This window comes from Galeopterus variegatus, unplaced genomic scaffold, assembly GCF_000696425.1.
Source record: "Galeopterus variegatus unplaced genomic scaffold, G_variegatus-3.0.2 Scaffold4619, whole genome shotgun sequence".
NCBI lineage: Eukaryota > Metazoa > Chordata > Mammalia > Dermoptera > Cynocephalidae > Galeopterus > Galeopterus variegatus.
In genome coordinates, this window is record NW_007730730.1 from 96263 (window position 1) to 117011 (window position 20749).

Sequence of the window (20749 nt, forward strand, 5' to 3'; positions counted from 1 at the left end):
AATAGAGTGCTCAGTGATTCATCAAAGTTCTGTTTTCAAAACAGTATTTTAGGATTAAGTCTTAATTCTAATTTTTTTAAATAGAATTTCCATTTTATTGTGGAGATTAGCTAGGCTCACAGCTTCTAATGTCTCCTTAATAGGGCATTCGACACTCTTGCAAAAGCATTGAATCCTGGAGAGAGCACAGCCTGTCAGAGCTCCATAGAGGGCATGGAAGGAGGCGTACACCTAATTGCTGGAGATTCGAGCATAAATTACATCGAAAAAGAGGGGCCACTTCTGAGTGATTCACATGTAGCTTTCAGGGTATCTCAATACATTTTTAAAAATTTTTATGTTGTGTTGTTATTTGATTTTTATTTACCTTTCAAAAATCAATTATCCCTTTTAAAATCAGATATTTGTGACAGAATTTCACAACAGCAGCTAGAACACACCTGGCTGTATAAGATAATGGCTCAGTAATGCATCTGTAAGTTAGTTATAATAAAAGTAATGAGTTTAGATATATAAAAGTTAGCTTTTAGAACTATTTAAACATTTTTTTTTAACTTTAAGTATTGATATTGGTGATGTGTTGGAGCACTGCTTTTGTTCAATGCCTAACTACTACTTCTTTAGTGTAAATATCTAAGACTCAGACATTTTGGTTTTACCATAGTAACTACAAAGGACTCCATTTGTTATGTATCTCCCTAATTAACTAGCTTTCAGCATTATTGTAAGAATGTATAAATTATTTAATACATTTTAACTTTCGGTTTTTAACTTTTTATACTTTTAACCATTTTGGAGAAGGTATATTTGTAATTTATTTTGTTTCACTAAATACATTCATTTATGATGGAAACAATATGTGCAAAATACTAGAAACAATACATGTAAAAACTAGAAAATCACTTTCTGGTATTTGACTTGTTATTCAAATAATGTTTAGACCAGTGCTATAGATATATACTCATTGTCGAGGCCCTTCATTAAGACCTTACTGTTTTGACCCCTCAATTTTAACCACTCTATGTCTTTCTTCTGCCAGCTGTGAATACTGTTAGCAAGATATGTGCAAAATGATTGAACATACATAGATTTCCATTAGCAGTGCATAGCAGTTCTGGAATACCTGTGGGTGATTGCTTATAATTTTACTATAGATTATAAATGTTTGTGGGTTTCTGAAAAATATATAGATATGTGTATCACTGATAGAAACAATGAACACAAAATGAATGTAACATTGGCAAAACTGTATATGGTAATATTTGTATTTTTAAAATTTGACTTGGTAGAAATAGCTACAGAGAAAACTCAGAGTTACTTAAATAATTATAATTTGATATAGTCAATATATCAGTGAAACCAGTTTTCATGTAAAATTTTACTAAGATAACTTACATGGAAAAAAATAGAAATGTTTTATCTGCACTGTACAGGAAAACTTTTTATGAATGCTATAAGAAAAAGTAATGGGAATAATGTAATTCTTAAAAATCATAGTAGGAATGATGGACAAGGGTAGAGCAAGGCAAAACTGATTTCCCAGTGTTCTTCCTTATGCTAAATAAAAGACATTCTTTTGTTTTCTTAGTTTTATTTTCTGCCTTTGGATTTCAGTGAGAGGAAGGATAAAATGGGAAAGATGTAGGAAGAAGACCATTGCAAGGAAAAAGGATAGAGTACTTCTTTACAGAGTAGAAGTAGTTCACCTTTGTTATTGTTGATGTTGGTCCTTAAAATTTTTGATCCCTTGAAGTAAGTATTTGGACAAATGAATTAGATAGAAGTTTTTTTTCTTTCTGGAATTGACTTTTTTCCATTCCATCTTTGACTTCTTCTATTCTGGGTATCCTCAGAGTCAGCGCTATAATGTTTCTTACTCTCCCAAAAAGGAAGGCTCCATCTTTCTCTGATTCTTGTTTATAGCCTTGTGAAGCCAAGAATTTTGCTTTGCAGTGATTTCCCTGCTTAGTTACTAGAGCCTGGTAATTTCATGGTTAGTTCTCTCATCAAAGTTTTCGGGTCATGATTTTTAAGATCTCATATCTGTAATCAAATAACTCAGTCTTCTCATAATTACTGAGCTTAAATAGCATTTTTGTTCCTTTATTGCATTTTTATGCAATAAAATCCATCAGATTTTCACCTACTTTCTTTCATATAAGCCTCACCACATTCTATCAAGGAAGTTAAAATTTTTATTTTCATTTTGTAGATGAAGAAAGAGATTTATAGATTTTCAGTGTCTTATTCATAGTAATTTTGGTAATAAGGAAATAGAAGTAGTCTAATACTGAAACTTGAAGTTTCATTCTGAAGAATCTAGAACAGTACTGGTATTTAACATTTTTATTAAACTTCATAATTTTGGTACAATTTCTGTACCTTGTCTTACCTGATTCTTATACTTTCCTAATTGAATAATTAAGGTAGATATAGTATTCCCACTTTAGAAATAAGTAGTTGAGACAAAAATCAAATGATTTCCAAAATTGTTTTTCTCTCACATTTATTATCTCAATATTAGAATCACAGTCCTTCTAGACACTCATGTTTGCAACTTGGGAGTTGTCATCATTCTTCCTATGCCTCACTCCCCTCTGTTCTATAACTGAATCTTAATTGTTCTAGTCCTTGAATTTCTTCCCGTCATCTTCATTCCATCATCATATTTCAGGGCTTTTGAAATTTCTTATGTGAACTGTTGTAGTAATATCTTTGCTTCCAGTCTATATTCCCCATCTATTACTGTTCACTGGTACCAGCATGATATTTGTTTAAACTCAATGCAATTGTATCACTCTGCTACTTCAAAGTCTTTAATAGCTTCCCGTTGCCCATTTGGGATTAGGTCTAGTGTCCATAAGATGACTTTTAGGGCCCTCCACATTCTGATCCAACTGCCTGTCATTTCTCACACATGCCAGTTCCTTTCTTAGCCTTTTCTGTAGCTCATTCAGTTCACATTTTATTCCCCAACAGAGACAACAGCACTTAGCTGCTCACAGTGAACTCTCAGTAATTGGTTACTGAGTGAATGTGTAATCCAAGGGTCATACAAGTAATTAATGAAAAGTTGGAAATAGAATTAAGATCTCCCAGCTCAAGTCAAATGATATTCTAAAAGCTATACCTTGCACGCTATTATCAGAATTCTATACAGAAACTGTACTAGAAAGGTAATTGCAAAGGCAAGTAAGAAGTTCTAAAATATGTTTGTCTAGTTTAGTTCTGCCAACACTTTAAAAAATGAGCTTAATATATTAAGTTTTTTAAATTTGAAAAATATCTATAATTCATTTTATAAACCTAAAGATCCACAGGCATTTTAAGGAAGCTTTAATATCTATAAAGATGTTAAAAAGATGTAGAAACTCACCTTCTCTATATAGAGGAAGAAATCTTTGTCTTTTCAGCCTAAAAGACTTTTTGAATGGATTGGTTTTTTAGCCAGCATTAGCTTTCTGATTCATAATACTAGAGGTGTACTAAGTATGTAAAACAGAGAAATTACAAAACATTTCCTCTCTTTATAAAGTGATACATGGTAGCATTTTAAATAGTGAGTTCCTTCACTATACATTGCAAATTACTTTGATTTTATGATTAATGTAGGTTTTCAGAGTTACCATCGTTGTAAATCAAAGCCCTTTATATCCTGTTTTTACCTATTGTAAGTATGTTATTTGGTTAAAGGTAATTTTAAACTTTTTTTTTTTTGGCAGCTGGCCAGTATAGGGATCCAAACCCATGACCTTGGTTTTATAAGGCTGCACTCTAAACAACTGAGCCAACTGACCAATCCCAATTTTAAACTATTTAGCAAAGGGTATCCTTTATTGTTGTTTTGCATCTTACTTATCCCTTCCCCCTAAAACTAGTAAATTTTGGTAATTCCCCTAATTTTTCAGGCTTTTTTTCCTACTTGCCTTGACAATTCTGAGAAGGTATGATGGTTCCCAATTTTTTTTTAATATACTCATGTGTAGAAATAGTTGCATCCTGATATTTACATTTAAGATATTTAATATTTTCTTGCCTACAATTCTCTTAAGAATTGTCTTAAATAATTGTATTTTAATTACTGCTCCAGTAAACATTTCTCAAACATTCTTAAACATTTAAAAAATTTTCTTCTCATGCATGGGATTTCAATTGTTAACTGCCCTGTTGTTTTATTACTTGGCACCATTTATAAACAGGTAAACCATTTGTGGCTAATATTGAACACAGGCAGACATTTTTTATCTTAACATTTCTAAAGAACTTTTATATCATTTTGATAAAAACCTTTTGATCTGTTTGGCATCATAGACACTTTTGAGAATCTACTGAAAGCTATATATTGAAAAGTGCATATGGGCACATCCACCCCCACCCCAGAGGTGGCCACTGTTAATTGTATAGTGTTTCCCTCTGTCCTTTTAATGTTATATATATATATATGCATACATACATACTCTTTAACATAAATTTCATCATCTGTATACTGTTTTGCAACTTTTTCCATTTAGATGTCTGTGAGGTTTTTTTGTGCCATTACAACTCAATTTATCTTATTAATTTTAATACCTATAACGTATTCTATAGCATGGGTACTTCTTTTCCCTAGTGATGGAAATTTAGGTTGTTGCCAGAATTTAATTTCACCATTAAAAGTAGAGCTACAGTGGACATCCTTATAAGTGTGCTTTTTTGGTGCATGCGTGCAAGTATTTTTCTGGAATAGAGGTTTAGAAGTGGTATTAAGCTGGACTTATTTTAAAAATATTATTAGGTAACAGCCAAATTGCCCTCCAGTTTACCCACCCTCAGTAGTGTGTTAATACTTGTTTCCCTATATCCTCACTATAATTGATACTGTTATCATTTCAATAATTTCAGACTAGAGAAAAATGTTTCTTATGGGTGAAATTGCATTTCATGTATAGCAGTAAAAGTTCTCTTTTAACAGGATTTTTTAAAATGCTTTCAGAAGTGTTTTCATGTGGGATATTTACTTTCAACAATGGTCAAACATTTAAAATATCTACCTAAGATCAGCAATAGAAACTGACAGCTTTTGAGTCATATGTTCACAGATGTATTTTGTTTTACCTGTAGACTATTTTTTTAAATACTTTTTTATTCAGTACCAGTTTTTTTAAATAGGGAGATTTATCACAGAACATGCTCTTTGAAAAAGTGGAAGAGCTGGTAGTGCTGATCCCAAATTCCTATATGTTTTCTTGTGCTGAATTCGAGTCACAGCCATGCCCTTTGTCTGGGAGTACGCTCTCCCCAGTTGGCACCAGCAGGTCTGCTTCACTCATTACTCTCCAGGCCCTGTAAGCATTTGAATTTGTTAACCCGGCAGCCTAAAAGAAAAGGAAGGAACATTTACCATACAGGATTGTTTCTTAAACTGAATTTGTTGTATATCATGATTAATGGAGAGAGGGAAAGAGAGAAGGAAAAAACACATTGTCAGACCAAGTAGGAAGTAACTTAAAAATACAACCAGATAATTTCATGGTTGATAGTTATTAAGTGAGATTCTGCTTGTCTGAATATTGTTTTGTAGAAACCGTGGTCTACTCATTTATTCTAAGCCCTCTTGTTAGCTATAAAATCCAGTGACTTGGATTATTTCGAGATTAGCCTTTTTTGTGAATATATTAGACTCATATTTGATGTGTTATGTTTACATTCAACTTTATCAAAGAAATGATCATTTAGAACTTTCAGTCATAAGATAATTTACCTAAATCCCTGTTCATACTAGCTCACCATGCCTTCTCCTATGCCTGAGTACCTGAATGTGCACTACATTGGGGAGTCTGCCTCCAGACTGCTGTTCTTATCAATGCACTGGGCACTTTCGATTCCTTCTTTCCAGGCTCTAGGGTGAGTGTTTTGAAGTCCTTGAATATAAATGTGATTTTGTAGTACAAATGTACATTGAGCAAGAATTTTCATTTTAGTAGGATTTGCATCAAAGGAGAAAAAATGGTATAATATTATAACTTTAAGTTGTGTCATTTATATGAGGGTCTTCTAAAAATTCATGGAGAGATTCATATTATCTTTAATTCTCTTTTTCCACAAACTTATTGAAGTACCTGCATACAACAAAGTATGGCAACTAACTAGTCTTTATATTAATTTTATGTGGAAGAGCATCCATATTTTAAGTTAACAATTTGAATGGAATATAATAAGTGGAGTTGATGGATAATGGCTAGCATTTGTAATAGGCTGTCTTTGATTGGCTTAAAGATAGAGAGGCCACAGGAATGCCCTAGGTTGTTGTTTCCCACCTCCACTGTTTCTACGATCATCCCAGGTGTGTTACTGAGGAGCTGAAATTTGCTTACATTGATTATGTTTAAAAATAGATTATTGTTTTCCAATCATGTGTTTCAAAAAAGAGAGAAGGAAAATTCCATAGCACCACTACAATGATTTAGAGGTTTGGTCTCACCACTAAAGAGTGCATCTGTATTCTGTTCTCTAAAAATCAGATGAAATGGAAAATGATTTACTATAAGAAACCAAAGCTTTACCTAAAGTTTGCCTAATTTGTTTAGATTGCTTCAGAGTAACTGGTATGAAAAGGGGAGAGTATGGAAAAAGTTAAGCCCGTAGCCAGAAAGTTTTTATTCTACTCACAGGAACCTCCTTACCGGTATGATTTTGTAAACAATGTGCTTTCGTGTCCTGTGTCTCTGTTTTCCCAACCAAATGGGAATAGTAACTGCCCATCCCTTATCTTTAGGGAATATTTTGAATATAACTAAGAAACATCTGAATCATGACTGTAATAGGCATATAAAGAGTTGAATGAAAGTAATTCAGTACTATAATTTGTTTTATTAATCAGTGTTATATATACCATGCATTAAATCATGTACTTAAATAGTACAATTACATAGACTAAAAGCCTGTTAGAATATGGTTCAATTTTAAAACAATTGTTAGCCCTAAAATAACATTCAACTTTCAGAATGTCTGTTTTTTTCAGAAAAAAATTAAAATACAATGTAAATTTACATATTAGTAGTTTATTAATTTTAAAGCATTAAGTGAAGTTTGCTAAGCTTGTAACTGGCATACTTATGCATGAAAAGTAACCTGTTGATATTTTTCATAATAGGCTATTATTACAGTAAAATAACGAAAGGAAGGAATTGGGGGGAGTGATTTGAACTCCTTGGATTATTCATAACACTGTTGATCTTATGTACTTCTATTAAATTGAATGTGATTGTCTTTGGAAATAATCCAGATGTTGAAGAAACCAAAAATAAAGCCTGAGGTTTCCTGTTATACTGGTAGCCACATTTCTTTGTGATCTGTATTGATAGATGTTTCCATGTAACAGCCACAGGATTCTTTGTAATTAGAATAACTATTGATCTAGCAATCAAGGCCATTAACTGCTGCATAAACTCTTATTTTTATCCCTGTCTAGGTAACTTATAGATCTTGTGTGTTGACTTAATCAGATGGATGAGGATTAAGTACTAGTAGTGGAAAAATTCTTTTATGTGGAAATAAAAGCTATTCTACATCTAGAAACTGGCACTGGTTGCATTTTTATCTTTAGATACAAAAGTTGGTAACAAAATGCCAATTTTATGGAGAGAAACAGATAAGCAACTTAAATCGTATTCTAACAGTCAAGTTTGTTTTAATCACTCACTTTAATGGAAGGGAACAGTAGCTTAAAGACTCAAACGGTGCATGGTTAGTACCATTTGTATTATATAAGGGCCTGTATTTTACAAGGATAATGATTTTCTGTTTAAGATTTGTAGTTTCAGTACTTAGAGGAATTCAGTTTTTTATACGGTAGAAAGAAGATTCAGTTGGAGGAGTAGTGGGGGTTACTTGGCATGATTTGCCTGAAGTGTGGAAATAGTCCTGTCTAACTAGATTCTTATAATGTAACCAAATGTTCCAAGCCACCACCATTTGCCACAGGAGACTTTATTTACTGAGTTATTTTATCACCCTTCCATTAAATGCTAAGCCTGAAAGTTGAATCTTTTAAAATGCCATTGAGACAATGTAATGTTTCCTGTAAATTTGTGGGTTTGAAACCTTAGCTTTGTGGGTTTATTGCTGTATATTAATGATTTTTCCCCAAGGACCATGCCTTCGTTTCAAACAGATGCTACCAGGAAAAGAAGAATGTCTTGGGTTTATGGTGTACATGAGAAATGTCCTATTCCTTTATCAAAATAAATAATATAAACAATGATCTAATCTCTAATTGTGAGACCTACATATGTATTTTAGTGAGTTATTAAAATATGTACAGTATTTTTAAAAGTACAGTAGTTAGAGAAAAATACCTATTTGTAAAAAGAAGTTGATGTATTTACTATTAGTCAACTTAATGCTTTTTTTTTTTTTTAAGCACTTAACATTGCTTTCTGGGTACCTGAAAGTATCTTTGCTATATTCTCTACCCAGCTCCTTTTGATTCTCAAAGGAAATAGTTTTGAAAATAGTAAAATTTGACTACCATAGTCATTTGTTTTGTTTTCCTAACAAGAAAAAACTGGTAGCAAACATGTGCTTACTGTCATAAAATATTAGCCTTCAATGGGAAGTATCTACTGAAAAATTCGACTTTTGCATTTTACTTGGTAAATTGTGTAATGATTTATAAAAGAGCATAGGCTTTGAATATCTGGGTTCAAATTCTGGTTTTATTCATCTGCTGGCTTTTGTGTCTTTGTATCAAGTTACTTAAATGAGGCTCAGTTTCCACATCTGTAAATTAGGAGCAGAAACACTTATTTCTGAGCTGTGCCATTTAGGTGAGATAATGAAGGTAAATTTATCTAACCCGCTGCTTTCTACAAAATAGATAATAGTCCTCTTAGGAACCTCCTCTTTAAAGGGGACTTGCTTTTTTTTGTCCTAATCTAATGAACTTCTTAAAAACATATTTGAACAACATAGCTAGCTGTACTACAAGGGTTTATTGTTTTTTGTTTTGGATAAAAGTGCAATAGATGTCTTTCTGCAACTGATTTCTACAATTAGCTCTTTCGCTTTTCCTTTGGACACAAGATAATCTGGCAGTTTCTTCCTCAATTGCCACTTTCATCTTTTTTTCCTTAGTAATAATTTTGGTGTTTCTCATCCTCCACACTGTTACTCCTTAACCTTTTCTCTGAGCCTCCCTAATAATGTCAGGGTACTTCCTTACTACTAGGTGTAATACAGGCCAGCTCTGATTTTTTTTGTTATTTTTCCTTTTCTTCAGAATCAGAGGTTCAGGTAAAGACCAAATTACTTCAAACTTTTTCTTCATGTTTGCTTTTAACTTTTTCTTCACGTTTAAAGTAATACTGAAATAACTATAAAGTAAACCCTCACTCTCTCTCTCCAGAGGTAACTAAACCCACTGTTAACAGGTTGGTGTCCTACCCGATTTTTTTCATGCCATGCTTATTAAACAAATAACACACACACATTTATACATCCTATTCTTTGTCTTGCTTTTTACACTTATATTATGGGCTTTTTTCTATGTCAGCACATGTAAATTTGCTCTAGTTTTCTTAGTGGCTACCTAGTATTCCATTTTATGGATTTGTTATAATTTACTTACTCATCCCTTAGTAGATGTTTGGATTGTTGCCAGTTTTCTTTGTTGTTATATCTGATGCTGCAATGTGCATTGTAGCATTGTATATATATTTTTGCTAACTGTTAGTATTTTATAAAATAGACTTTTATAAGTGGAATTGCTGGGTCTCAGAAGGTGTACATTTTAACTTTTGATAGGTACTGCCAAATTGTCCTCAGAAAAGGTGTTGAGCCAGTTTCACATCAGCAACGTATGAGAACAAATGCTCATTTCCTTACACCCTCCTCAATTCTCAGTTCTTTCCAACTTTTCTTTCTTGGCGGGGGGTCGGGAGGGTTGGTGGGGGCTGGCTCAGGGAACCGAACCCTTGACTTTGGTATTATAAAGCCACACTCTCACCAATTGAGCTAACTGGCCAGCCCACCCCAACTTTTTTGGTAAATGCTAATAGTAGCTTGTTATCTTTTATTTTGATTTCCTTTGATTTTGTTTAACTGAGATTGAAATCTTAATCATTTTCTATATGGAGGTTATCAAAGGATGATATGTCCCAAGACATCCAGTGGATGCCTGAAACCACATATTACTCAACCCTATGTGTGCTATTTCTTTTTCTATACATATTTTCCTATGATAAAGTTTAATTTATAAATTAGGGACAGTAAGAGATTAACAATAACAATGATAAAATAGAGCAATTATGATAATATACCGTAATACAAGTTCTACAAATGTGGTCTCTCTCTTTCAAAATATCTTAATATATTCGGATTGCACAGGTAACTGAAACCATGGAAAGTGAAACTGCAGTTGGGGGGCTGCTATTCTGGTTTTCATTGCATTTAAACTTTACTTTCAAAATAATTTTTTTTTTTTTTGTGACCAGCTGCACCGCGCTCAGCCAGTGAGCGGGGTGAGCGCACTGGTCATCCCTATATAGGATCTGAACCCGCAGCGGGAGCGCTGCTGCACTCCCAGCGCCCACACTCTCCCGAGTGCGCCACGGGCTCGGCCCTCAAAATAATTTTAATAGCCAATTTCTTTTTTGTTTGTTAATTTTTGTTGTTGTTTGGTTTGGGGGGTTGTTTTGATGGCTGGCTGGTATGGGGATCCAAACTCTTGATGTGTTGGTGTTACAACACTGAGCTCTAACTAACTGAGCTAACCGTCCAGCCCTAATAGCCAATTTCTTATGGCAAATCCTTCACAGATACTGAGTAGAAAACAGGTCAGCTTGGAGTTAAAATTTCATCTCAATAATTCCCTATGTGAAAAATTATTTTCTGTGGCTCTTAAGTTGGCAATATTAGTTTTTGTTTCAAGTATATTTAATTCTTTAATAAAATGTAATGTCATAAAGAAGGCTGTGATTCTTAATGAATGATTTCTGTTAAATACATTGATTATCCTAATTTTAAAGGTTTATTAAGAAGAAAAAAATTTAAGTACCATTTTTCAGGATGTATATATGTCCTATCAGGATGTTCTTACCAATGTAAATCTCTTTGGAGAAAGGAAAGAAATATTATAATTTCATTATCTTATTTACAATAAAATACATAGGTTTGGTTTAAAGATTGCTTAATTGTAAAAGCCCATGCCCACAGCTTTTCTAACTCTGTCTTTTCTAAGTTCTCACTTATGCCTCTTCTTTACCCCTGAGATCAGAAATCACTTTTTGAATTCTTTTGTAAGTCGTATACTGTGCTATTCACTGAGATACAGAAATGCATAAGGGAATCTCTGCCTTCAATGAGGATTTATTCTAGTATGGGAGACAGACCCCTAAAACAATAAATTAGGATACGATGAAATAAGTATAAAATGTAAGTGTATAGGTGACACCAAAGGTGGAGTAATTAACTGTGTTGGGAGAGAAATGTGGTGAGAGAATGTTTCTTCAAGAAAGTGTGCTCTGAGTTGTCTTTTAAGGGATGAATAGGTATTAACTAGGAAAACTAGGTGCAGAAAGGACATTCTAAGATAAGACAGCATTTAGTAATTGATTTGACAGTTTTTATTGGGCACCTTCTATATGCTCATTCTTACCTTAGCAAGTTTTCCCTTATTCTTCTTCCTGGAATACTATTCCCCTAGATTTTATTTTATTTTTTAAAATTCTCTCTCATCTTTCTCTACTCAAGTGATTCAAATGTTACCACCTTACCTGAACCCTCCCCATTTTCTAATATTTCACCCTACTTTATAGTAATGCAGAATCTTTATTACCTGTAACTAATTTAATGTATGTATAATCTTATGTATATGTATGTATATTATTTGAAATTATATATTTAAGTTTCCTTTCTTTTTCTGATGAAGGCAGGCTGAATCCATCTTGTTAATTGCTATTTCTTCAGTGCCTAGGACAGTGCCTGGCATGTACTTTATGTCATGGCCTGGTTACATAATTCTTATATTTGCACTTCTTAATAACTCTAAGCAAGATACAGGACAGATGGTGTCTCTGCATTTTGTATAGTTAAGCAGTATGAATAGCAGGGAAGCTTATTTCCAATTTCAATGGGACAATAAATGAATGGGTTTAAAATCCTGGTGCTTTGACTCCTATTCTAATTCTTTTTCCACTCCCTTATGCTGCTGATATTCCTTATTCAGAAATTCGGGAAAGGGCTTGTAGCCTTTATTGTCTCTTTTTATAAGTAGTCAAATTCTGGGTATCAAATTTGTTGCTTACCTACTGTCAACTAATTCTTTTTTTTTTTTTTTTTTTTAAAGATGACCGGTAAGGGGATCTTAACCCTTGGCTTGGTGTTGTCAGCACCACACTCACCCAGTGAGCAAACTGGCCATCCCTATATGGGATCCGAACCCGGGGCCTTGGTGTTATCAACACCACACTCTCCCGAGTGAGCCACGGGCCGGCCCCTGTGAACTAATTCTAATTGCCCTTTTTAAAAAAAAATATTTACCTGTATTCAAAGCAAAAGAAAGCTTGGGAAAGGTTTTTTAATGTATGCTTTTGCTTTTATTTTTTTTTAAATAGTATTTATTCCATCCGTTTTTATGATATATGAGATGAAAACCCTAACATTTTTAGTTTTAAATATTACTTGTAATTGTTCTTATAAACTGGCTGATTGATAATGAACTAGCTAATATTTAAATTTCTTAGCATTCCTTATCAATTGCTATCAGCTGTACAAAACAATTGATCAAGTCCTTGCCCAATTGGTGTTTCTACAATAATTTTAGTTCAGTAATATTTTATTTTTAAATATATGGATCAGTTGTAAAGTTTATAAAATTTATTTTAATATTATCTTATTTGTGCTTTTGTTTTTAATAGGCAAGAAAACAGCATATCATTGGTGAAAGCTTATTGGAATGAACTTTTTACTCTTGGTCTTGCCCAGTGCTGGCAAGTGATGAATGTAGCAACTATATTAGCAACATTTGTCAATTGTCTTCACAATAGCTTTCAACAAGGTAAAAAGCATCTTATTTATTACCTTTTCCAGGATATTGGAGGAGACATCAGTTTTATAAAACATATGACATTTTGATAAATCCGTTAATAATCCAAAAATATTTTTAAATGAGAGCACAACAAAATTGAAACCAGTATATTTAAATCTGACAGGCTACTTTTGTCCAGGCCTTGTGAATTTTTGCCCTTTGCTACAGGTACCAAAGAATCCAGAGTTAGCTTATGTAGAGGTAACCAAATATTTTAAAGTATATACATCCCACCAATTTTTAGACTACTTTCTTCATTGTAGCTGTTTGAATCCCAACGTAGGCTGATTTTGTTTCAGTTTATCAAGGTATATTCTCTCACCTAAACAATATTGAAGAATGAAAGAACAGTCTTTACTGTCTTTTTGTTTTTCTAGATGCCAGGTAATTACAACTTTTATTCATTTGAGGAGACAGCCAATCACTGACTATAAATACTTAACTTTTTTTTTCTTTTTGTGGCTGGGGGTCTGAACCCTTGATATTGGTTTTATGACATTGTGCTCTAACCAACTGAGCTATCCAGCCAGGCCTATAAATAATTAACTTCAGAGTGGCTTGTGATTAACCAAGAGGGTGCACCATCTTCACATGGGGAAATCTGCTTATTGAGCTCAGGAATAAGTTAAAATTTAGGGACTACTTTTTAGTTCCTTAGCATATTCTATTTCTCATTGTTTTATGTTATTTTTAAATCATCTGCTTTCTTCTTATATTTAAGGGCAGAGGAATCACCTTAAAATCTCATCAACAATAGACCTACTAGAAGGCAGCAGTACATTCCCATTTTGTTTATGGACTCCTAGTCCTGATTTATCTCTCATATACTTATAATGTGTTAATACAGCCTACGTTCAGGAAAGCTATGTTTGACTAATCACTAATACTCATAGATGTGTTTTAAATATATTCTACAGTAAATTATAATATTTATTTTAAAACTTTATTTTTATCAACTTTTCTTTGGTCTTGGTATTATTTTTTGCTAAGTATTTGTTTTTATTGCAGTAGTGTTGGTAATGTTAAAAAATGTAGATGGTTCTGCTTACTTTTTCCAGCCAATATAATCTTAAATAAAATTCTGTTGCCAAAGGTTGAGTCTTATACTTTGGTTGGTCAGTTTTTCAGAAATTGTCTTTATATATTATCTTCTCAGAGGTGTATCTTGAAAAGAAACATTACATTTAGGGTTTTCTGTACTAATAGCTTGTTTTTCATGAATGAACAATATCTGAAGATGATTAGTTTTTTTCTATAATTGCAGAGATACTGAGTTTTAAACATTTATAGATTGGTTATAATCAAAGCTGGAAAATAGTGAGAAAGAAGTATATTGGATGAAAATTCATCATACATTTTAGACAAAAACTAGAAGTGTGTGTTTGTTCTTAATTAAAGATAAAATGTCAACAGAAAGACGAAAATTATTGATGGAGCACATCTTCAAACTACAAGAGTTTTGTAACAGCATGGTTAAGCTCTGCATTGATGGATATGAATATGCCTACCTGAAGGCAATAGTGCTCTTCAGTCCAGGTATATAAATATTTACTTCTTATTTAAAACACAGTGTTTGAGGACATGGAGAAATTGAAACCTTCATACATTGCTGGTGGGAATGTAAAATGGTACAGCAGTTGCCATGGAAAAGAGTTTAGTAGTTCTTCAAAATGTTAAACTGGGAGTAACCACGTAACCTGGCAGTTCCACTCCTGTCAGCCCCAAAGAAATGAAAATATATATCTAAACAAAAATGTGTACATAAGTGTTCAGAGCCACATTATTTGTAATAGCCAAAAAGTGGAAACAACCCAAGTGTCCATCAACATATGAATTGATAAATAAAACATAACATATACATAAAATGTCATGTCATTTAGCCATAAGAAGAAGTGAAATTCTGATATATGCTACAATATGGATGAACCTTGAAAATATTATGCTAAGTGAAAAAAGAGTCACAAAGAACCACATATTGTTTGATACCATTTATATGAAATAAGCATAATAAGACAAACCTATAGAGACATAAAGTAGATTAGTGGTTGCCAGAGGCTGAGGGGAGAATGAGGAGTGACTGCTTATGGGTATTAAATGGTTTCTTTCGGAGTGACAAAAATGTTCTCAACTTAGATTGTGGTGATGGTTGCACAACTCTGTGAATATACAAAAACCATCGAATTGTATATTTTAAATTATTGAATTTTAAGGATGTTAGACATTTATCTGGGTATGAAAAGGAATGTTGAGAAATCAGTGAAATGACATTATAGACCTTTATTGCTGTTGTCACATCAGCATTTAAATTCTTAGGTATATTTTGTTAGTCATGATTAAATGGCAGAATGACAGATGAGTATTGCTGTATTAATGGGTTACATTCTCAAGTATTTTGTTAGACTTACGAAGAAAAAGAAAAATGAGTCTATTATGTTTCTGTCAGTTTCTAGTTTCCACAGTAAGTAAAATGTAGGTTCTAAATGATCAATTGACAATTCTCTTAGGTTTTGTATTTTTCATTTTGATATATATTTCTGTTCCTGTACATCATAATAAAGTTTTCTAAGGAAACCTGCCTCTTCCCTTCAGGGATACCAATAAGATAATTCAGCTTTTTTGTACTGTTTCTTCTAATTTTGCACATGAGTTAATGATATGTATCTCCAATTTTATCACAACCCATTTGCCACCTTCATTTTCCTTAGGTGAAAATTGAAAGAACAAATTTGAAGTTAGCATTACAAATAATTTTATTTTATTAAGTGTTTCCTGTAATTACTCTTTTATTTCCACTCATCAGAACAGAGATTTCCATATTTTTCAACAATTCTTAAGTTAGGCATAATTTTTATGAAGTTCTTTTAATATTTCCATTTCGCTATGGTTATAGTGACTATTAAAATGCTTATACAGATTATCTCATGTTTCCGTGTCATAATTTTTCTGATGTGATGATGTTTATATTTTCATAACTTCATAAGTACCTTTTTACCTAAAAGTAGCTGGGTTTTTATTGTAAAAATATGGCATAGAATATAATCTCCAAATATTTCATGGATTAAAAAATGCTTTTTTAACTAAGCTGAGTCTTTAGTTTTTTGCTCCTGGTAAGAGCAAAATGATCAAAATTCCTCACACCACTTTTGGAACAGGAAGAAAACTATTTATTTTGGTAACACCCCATGGCCTCATTTTTAATTAGATGTTAAAATATGTATATTATATAAAATAGTTTTAAGTGTGTACAGTGCTTGGTATATAGTAGATGGGCTAAATAAATATTTGTAGAAATAAAGAGCCACACTTTATATGGTAGAACATCTTTTTTGACTAAACTGTTCTTCCCATCCTTTTCCACCTTCTCTCAGTGTCTTATGAAATGAGCATTAAGAATTAGGGTAACGATATATTCTTTAATGTTTCAGATCATCCAGGCTTAGAAAATATGGAACAGATTGAGAAATGTCAGGAAAAGGCTTATGTGGAATTCCAAGATTATTTAACCAAAACATATCCAGATGACACCTACAGGTATCTAGAAATTAAATACTATTTGATTAAATTCATTTAAAAATCTTTTGTTAATCTATTATTTTGTTATTTTCATTCTAAGAGTAATTAAATGTTTTAGTCAACCGTAAGCTTTAAAGTAGCTAATGCTGTTATTAAAAGCAGTAGTGCATTGTTGAAAAAGCACTTTACATGTAATATTCCATCAAGTTCTCACATTTTATATATAAGGAGACTTCAGCTCAGAGATTAAGTAACTTGTTTAAGGTCACACAATAAATGGCAGAGCCTGACTGTGAACCCAGGTAGTCTGACTCCAGAGTCCAAACTCTTTTTCTTCAGATAAAATAATGGATTTTATTAGTAAAAGGGGGGAAAAAAGAATGAATTAAACACCATTAGACTGTTTTATAATTAATTTTGAAACATGGCTTAATATTCTTTTCAAGGTATTTCTTGCCACTGTTCTTTGAAAAAAATTCTCTTTTTATAAGAGCCACTCAATTTTGGAAGAGGGACAGTATAGCAGAATGGTTAAGTGCGTTGCTGTCAAAGTCAGAGTACTGGAGTTTGAATTCTGATTCTATCTTACTAGGTGCATGATCTTGGGCAAGTAATTGAACTTCTCTGTTTCAGTTTCCTTATCTGTAAAATGGAGATACTAATACTGTCCACTTTTTACAATTGTTATAGGGGTTAAATCAGTTAATAATGCATGTAAAGTGCTTAAAACCATGCCTGTTAAGTAGTAAAGGCTATATAAGTGTTTGCTTATAATAAATAAAATTATTTTTATTAGTGTAGCATAATTCAAACTAGTAAAAGAACATTTTACGTATAATAGTTTTTTACATATATTAAGTAATGTAAATTTACAAGGTAGTTCATTCCAGAAAATCAGCCTTAGTTTATCTAATGAGTTTCCTACTCTGCTTCCTACTGGTTCTGTGCATGCAGCTCAGCTGGTGGGAATAAACCAGAACAGAGTAATTTGAGGAATAGAGTACACGGCTATAGGAATATCGCTTAATCCTGAAGGCTGCTGGTCTCATTTGGTCTCAAGTTGTTAGAGTGCAAGGCATTAGGGGAAGAGGAGGATATATGTACCAGAAGCTTTTAGGAAAAGTGGTTTTGTTGTGGTTGTTTCTGTTTTTTAAAGTTTCAAAAGTTGCTTTATGCCTCCTTATACAAATAAATACAGTATTTAAATTTTTCTTCCTTTTTGACATACAGCTGTTATGTTAGGTTGTGGGTGTTTTGACTGATCTCTGGAATTCTCTTTGGTTTTTTCATCCCTAGTTATTTAAAAATAATAAGTTGTGCTTTGATAGCAGTTTTCAACTTATAATGCATTTTCATACAAGACATGATCCTGCCCTTAATGTCACTACCTAGCACAGGAGCTGGCGGGGATCATTTCATTAATGTTCACAACAGCACTGTGAGAAAGAGGGAGTAAGTGGCTTGTACATATTCATCACATAGCTTGGGGGCAGTTGATCCAGATTTGAACCCAGCAGTCTTGATTCTATGTTCTGTGCTCTTCCCAGTTATAACAACTGCTGCCTGTTTTATCACTTTCAGTAGGTTTTTGCACAGCAAAGCCAGAAACTGTTATTGAACCTCATGTGTCCTGATAACACAAAACATTGCTGTTCTTACAACCTGAAATGAGTTGCTATGCCTTTCATTTTTGTTTTTTGTTTGTTTTGGCAGCTGGCTGGTACAGGGATCCAAACCCTTGACCTTGGTGTTAACAGCACCACTGCTCTAACCAACTGAGCTAACCGACCAGCCTGCTAAGACATTCTTAAATGATCTTGATCCATGGTTTAATAAATTAGTTCTATGGTCCATATAGCCATCTGGAGGCAGCACAGTATAGCAATTAAGAGCAAGGCTTTCCTGTGGAGGCTGTCGGACTGCATTTATAACCAGGTGATTGTCATATGCTCTAAGGCTTGAGAATGCTAAAGTTTTGATTTTAACTTCTGAAAATTAGATCTTTATTAAATTAGGCCAAAATAATATAAATACAGAAATTACTCATTTTTCTGCTAAATCTTATTTTGATTTACAGCCTTGTTCTCTCCATCCTCTTTTTTCTTTTTCTTTTTAGGTTATCCAGACTACTTCTCAGATTGCCAGCTTTGAGATTGATGAATGCTACCATCACTGAAGAATTGTTTTTCAAGGGTCTTATTGGCAATGTACGAATTGACAGTGTCATCCCACATATTTTAAAAATGGAGCCTGCAGATTATAACTCTCAAATAATTGGTCACAGCATTTGAAAGCTGAGATCCTAGTGCTGTAAATTTATTGTTCTTTCCCAGAACACAAGAAGACACCAAATTGAACTCATTGCTTCCAGGGCATCTGGAAATTGTGACTTTAAAGAGTAACCAAAATCCAAAAGGTATTTTTTATTTTAGCTTCCTTAGAAGAATTTTTGAAGTGACTGGGCAGTCCACAGGAATTAGAATTTCCTTTCCTGTCTTAATCAAGTGAATAAGAAATGCTTTGAATTTATTCTTGGTGAAGATGATATTTGAAGCTGTCACTTGTTGACTGTCTAAACTAAAATCTCATTCTATTTTACTTTGTAAAACAAATAAATTAGTATTTTTTTCTTGAATTGTGTTCTATTCATATTTAACTTCATTATGAACTAGTACAAACAGTTAATGGTTAGAAATCCCTAAGGAGGAGTTAGTTCCTTGCAATTTACTCTTTCATAATACAATCCGTCTGTTTTAATTACCATGTGAAAAGATTATTTTATTCTCAGTGGTATAATGATAATAGTAGAACTATGGGAAATATTAATTGAATATATATTTTTTTGTCTTTTGTAAATATGGTGTCCCTTAGCATATACTAGGCTCATTGCTGGCAGTGAGACATAGGCCATTCATGATCTTAAGAATTGACATTTTTAGTGTTGTATATTATTAGTTACAAGCACTTTTTATTTATGTAGCAGAAAATTGTTTTTGAGAATAAGATAGGGTTCGTATTTTACTATTTTTGGTTTTTACTGCTGTGTTTTAAAAGTAGTAGAGACTAACTGAGCCCAAAATGTTTCAGTATTTCAAAATAGATATTAAAGTTGTTGTTCTTCCATTCCATAAAAAGCATCCGACCTCTCTCCCTCTTTTCTGACCTGTGTTATAGCTTCCTGACTCTGCCATGGGTTTTAGCCAGTTTTTTCATTAGAAAAAAAATCACCCAATTTGTTAAATAATTGATTTATCATAGCCAATTCATGTTTTCAAGGTGAGGTAAATAATTATTTTAAAGCAATTTCTAATTTTAAAAAATGAAGAAATATGCACTGACTTTTCACTGTAAAGCAGGGGAGGGCTGCTTTAAAAATAGTGTAAAGATCAGACTGAAGCCTTGTTATTGCCACCACAAAAGTATTTTAGACTCCTTGGATGTCTTCCACAGTAATGTTTTCCTTTGCAAAACTGATACTGTTAAATATTTCTTTGCTTTGATTTCATGATGAATTATTTTGGTATGTCTATTTGTTGATTTTTAAAACACAAATATGGAGATTTTATTGCACTTAGAGTACATTTTTTATAAAGATTTTTGCAAAAGAAGAGAAGCTGAAATTTTTTGTGGGGGGTGTGGATTTTGCTAATTACTACTTTATAATTATCAAAAGTTTAAAAATATCAACTTACAGACTTTACCAACTTATTTCCCTATTTAAAACATGATTATCATGAACACCTTTACTTATAATTATCAGCTGGGGAAACCACATTTGGTATAAAATACTCAAACGGAAAAATCAGTAGGTTTATACCTTTATAAACTCAGTGTAATAAGCCAAGGATTCAGGAAAATAATCCTTTAAAATAATGTACTAATGGTTAATTAAGATGTTCTTTCCAGTATTTTTCCTGATTAAATTTGTAGTTCTATTTGGAAATATTTTTAAAACTATATTAAAATGTGACTTACGTTACAAATTTCTGTATCCTGCCAATATATTTTATTTGTGTCCTATTTGTTTAATGTTTGGTTATCCTTTGTACCATTGTGTCTTCATCTAAAAGGACAGATCTGCTATATTAAGAAAGCTGTAGTAAGAATCATTAGTTATATAATAGGTTGCCTTAGCTTTTAGGTGGGGTGATTTTTATTGAAGTACTTCCA

The 20749-nt window shown here is 32.6% G+C and overlaps 1 protein-coding gene across 3 annotated transcripts in view; it reads left to right on the forward strand.

Moving 5' to 3' along the window:
* Positions 1–20570, forward strand: part of NR2C1 (nuclear receptor subfamily 2, group C, member 1) — a 50597-nt gene extending 30027 nt beyond the window's left edge. For 2 of the 3 annotated variants that reach the window (XM_008588002.1, XM_008588003.1), the window contains exons 9-14: positions 144–309; positions 5762–5883; positions 12897–13036; positions 14465–14602; positions 16492–16597; positions 18696–20570. In XM_008588002.1, coding sequence (XP_008586224.1) covers positions 144–309; positions 5762–5883; positions 12897–13036; positions 14465–14602; positions 16492–16597; positions 18696–18870 — 847 coding nt within the window. In that variant the 3' untranslated portion in view covers positions 18871–20570. The remainder of the gene's footprint in view (positions 1–143; positions 310–5761; positions 5884–12896; positions 13037–14464; positions 14603–16491; positions 16598–18695) is intronic. The other variant, XM_008588005.1, reaches the window with a different exon arrangement.
* The last annotated feature ends 179 nt before the right edge of the window (positions 20571–20749 follow it).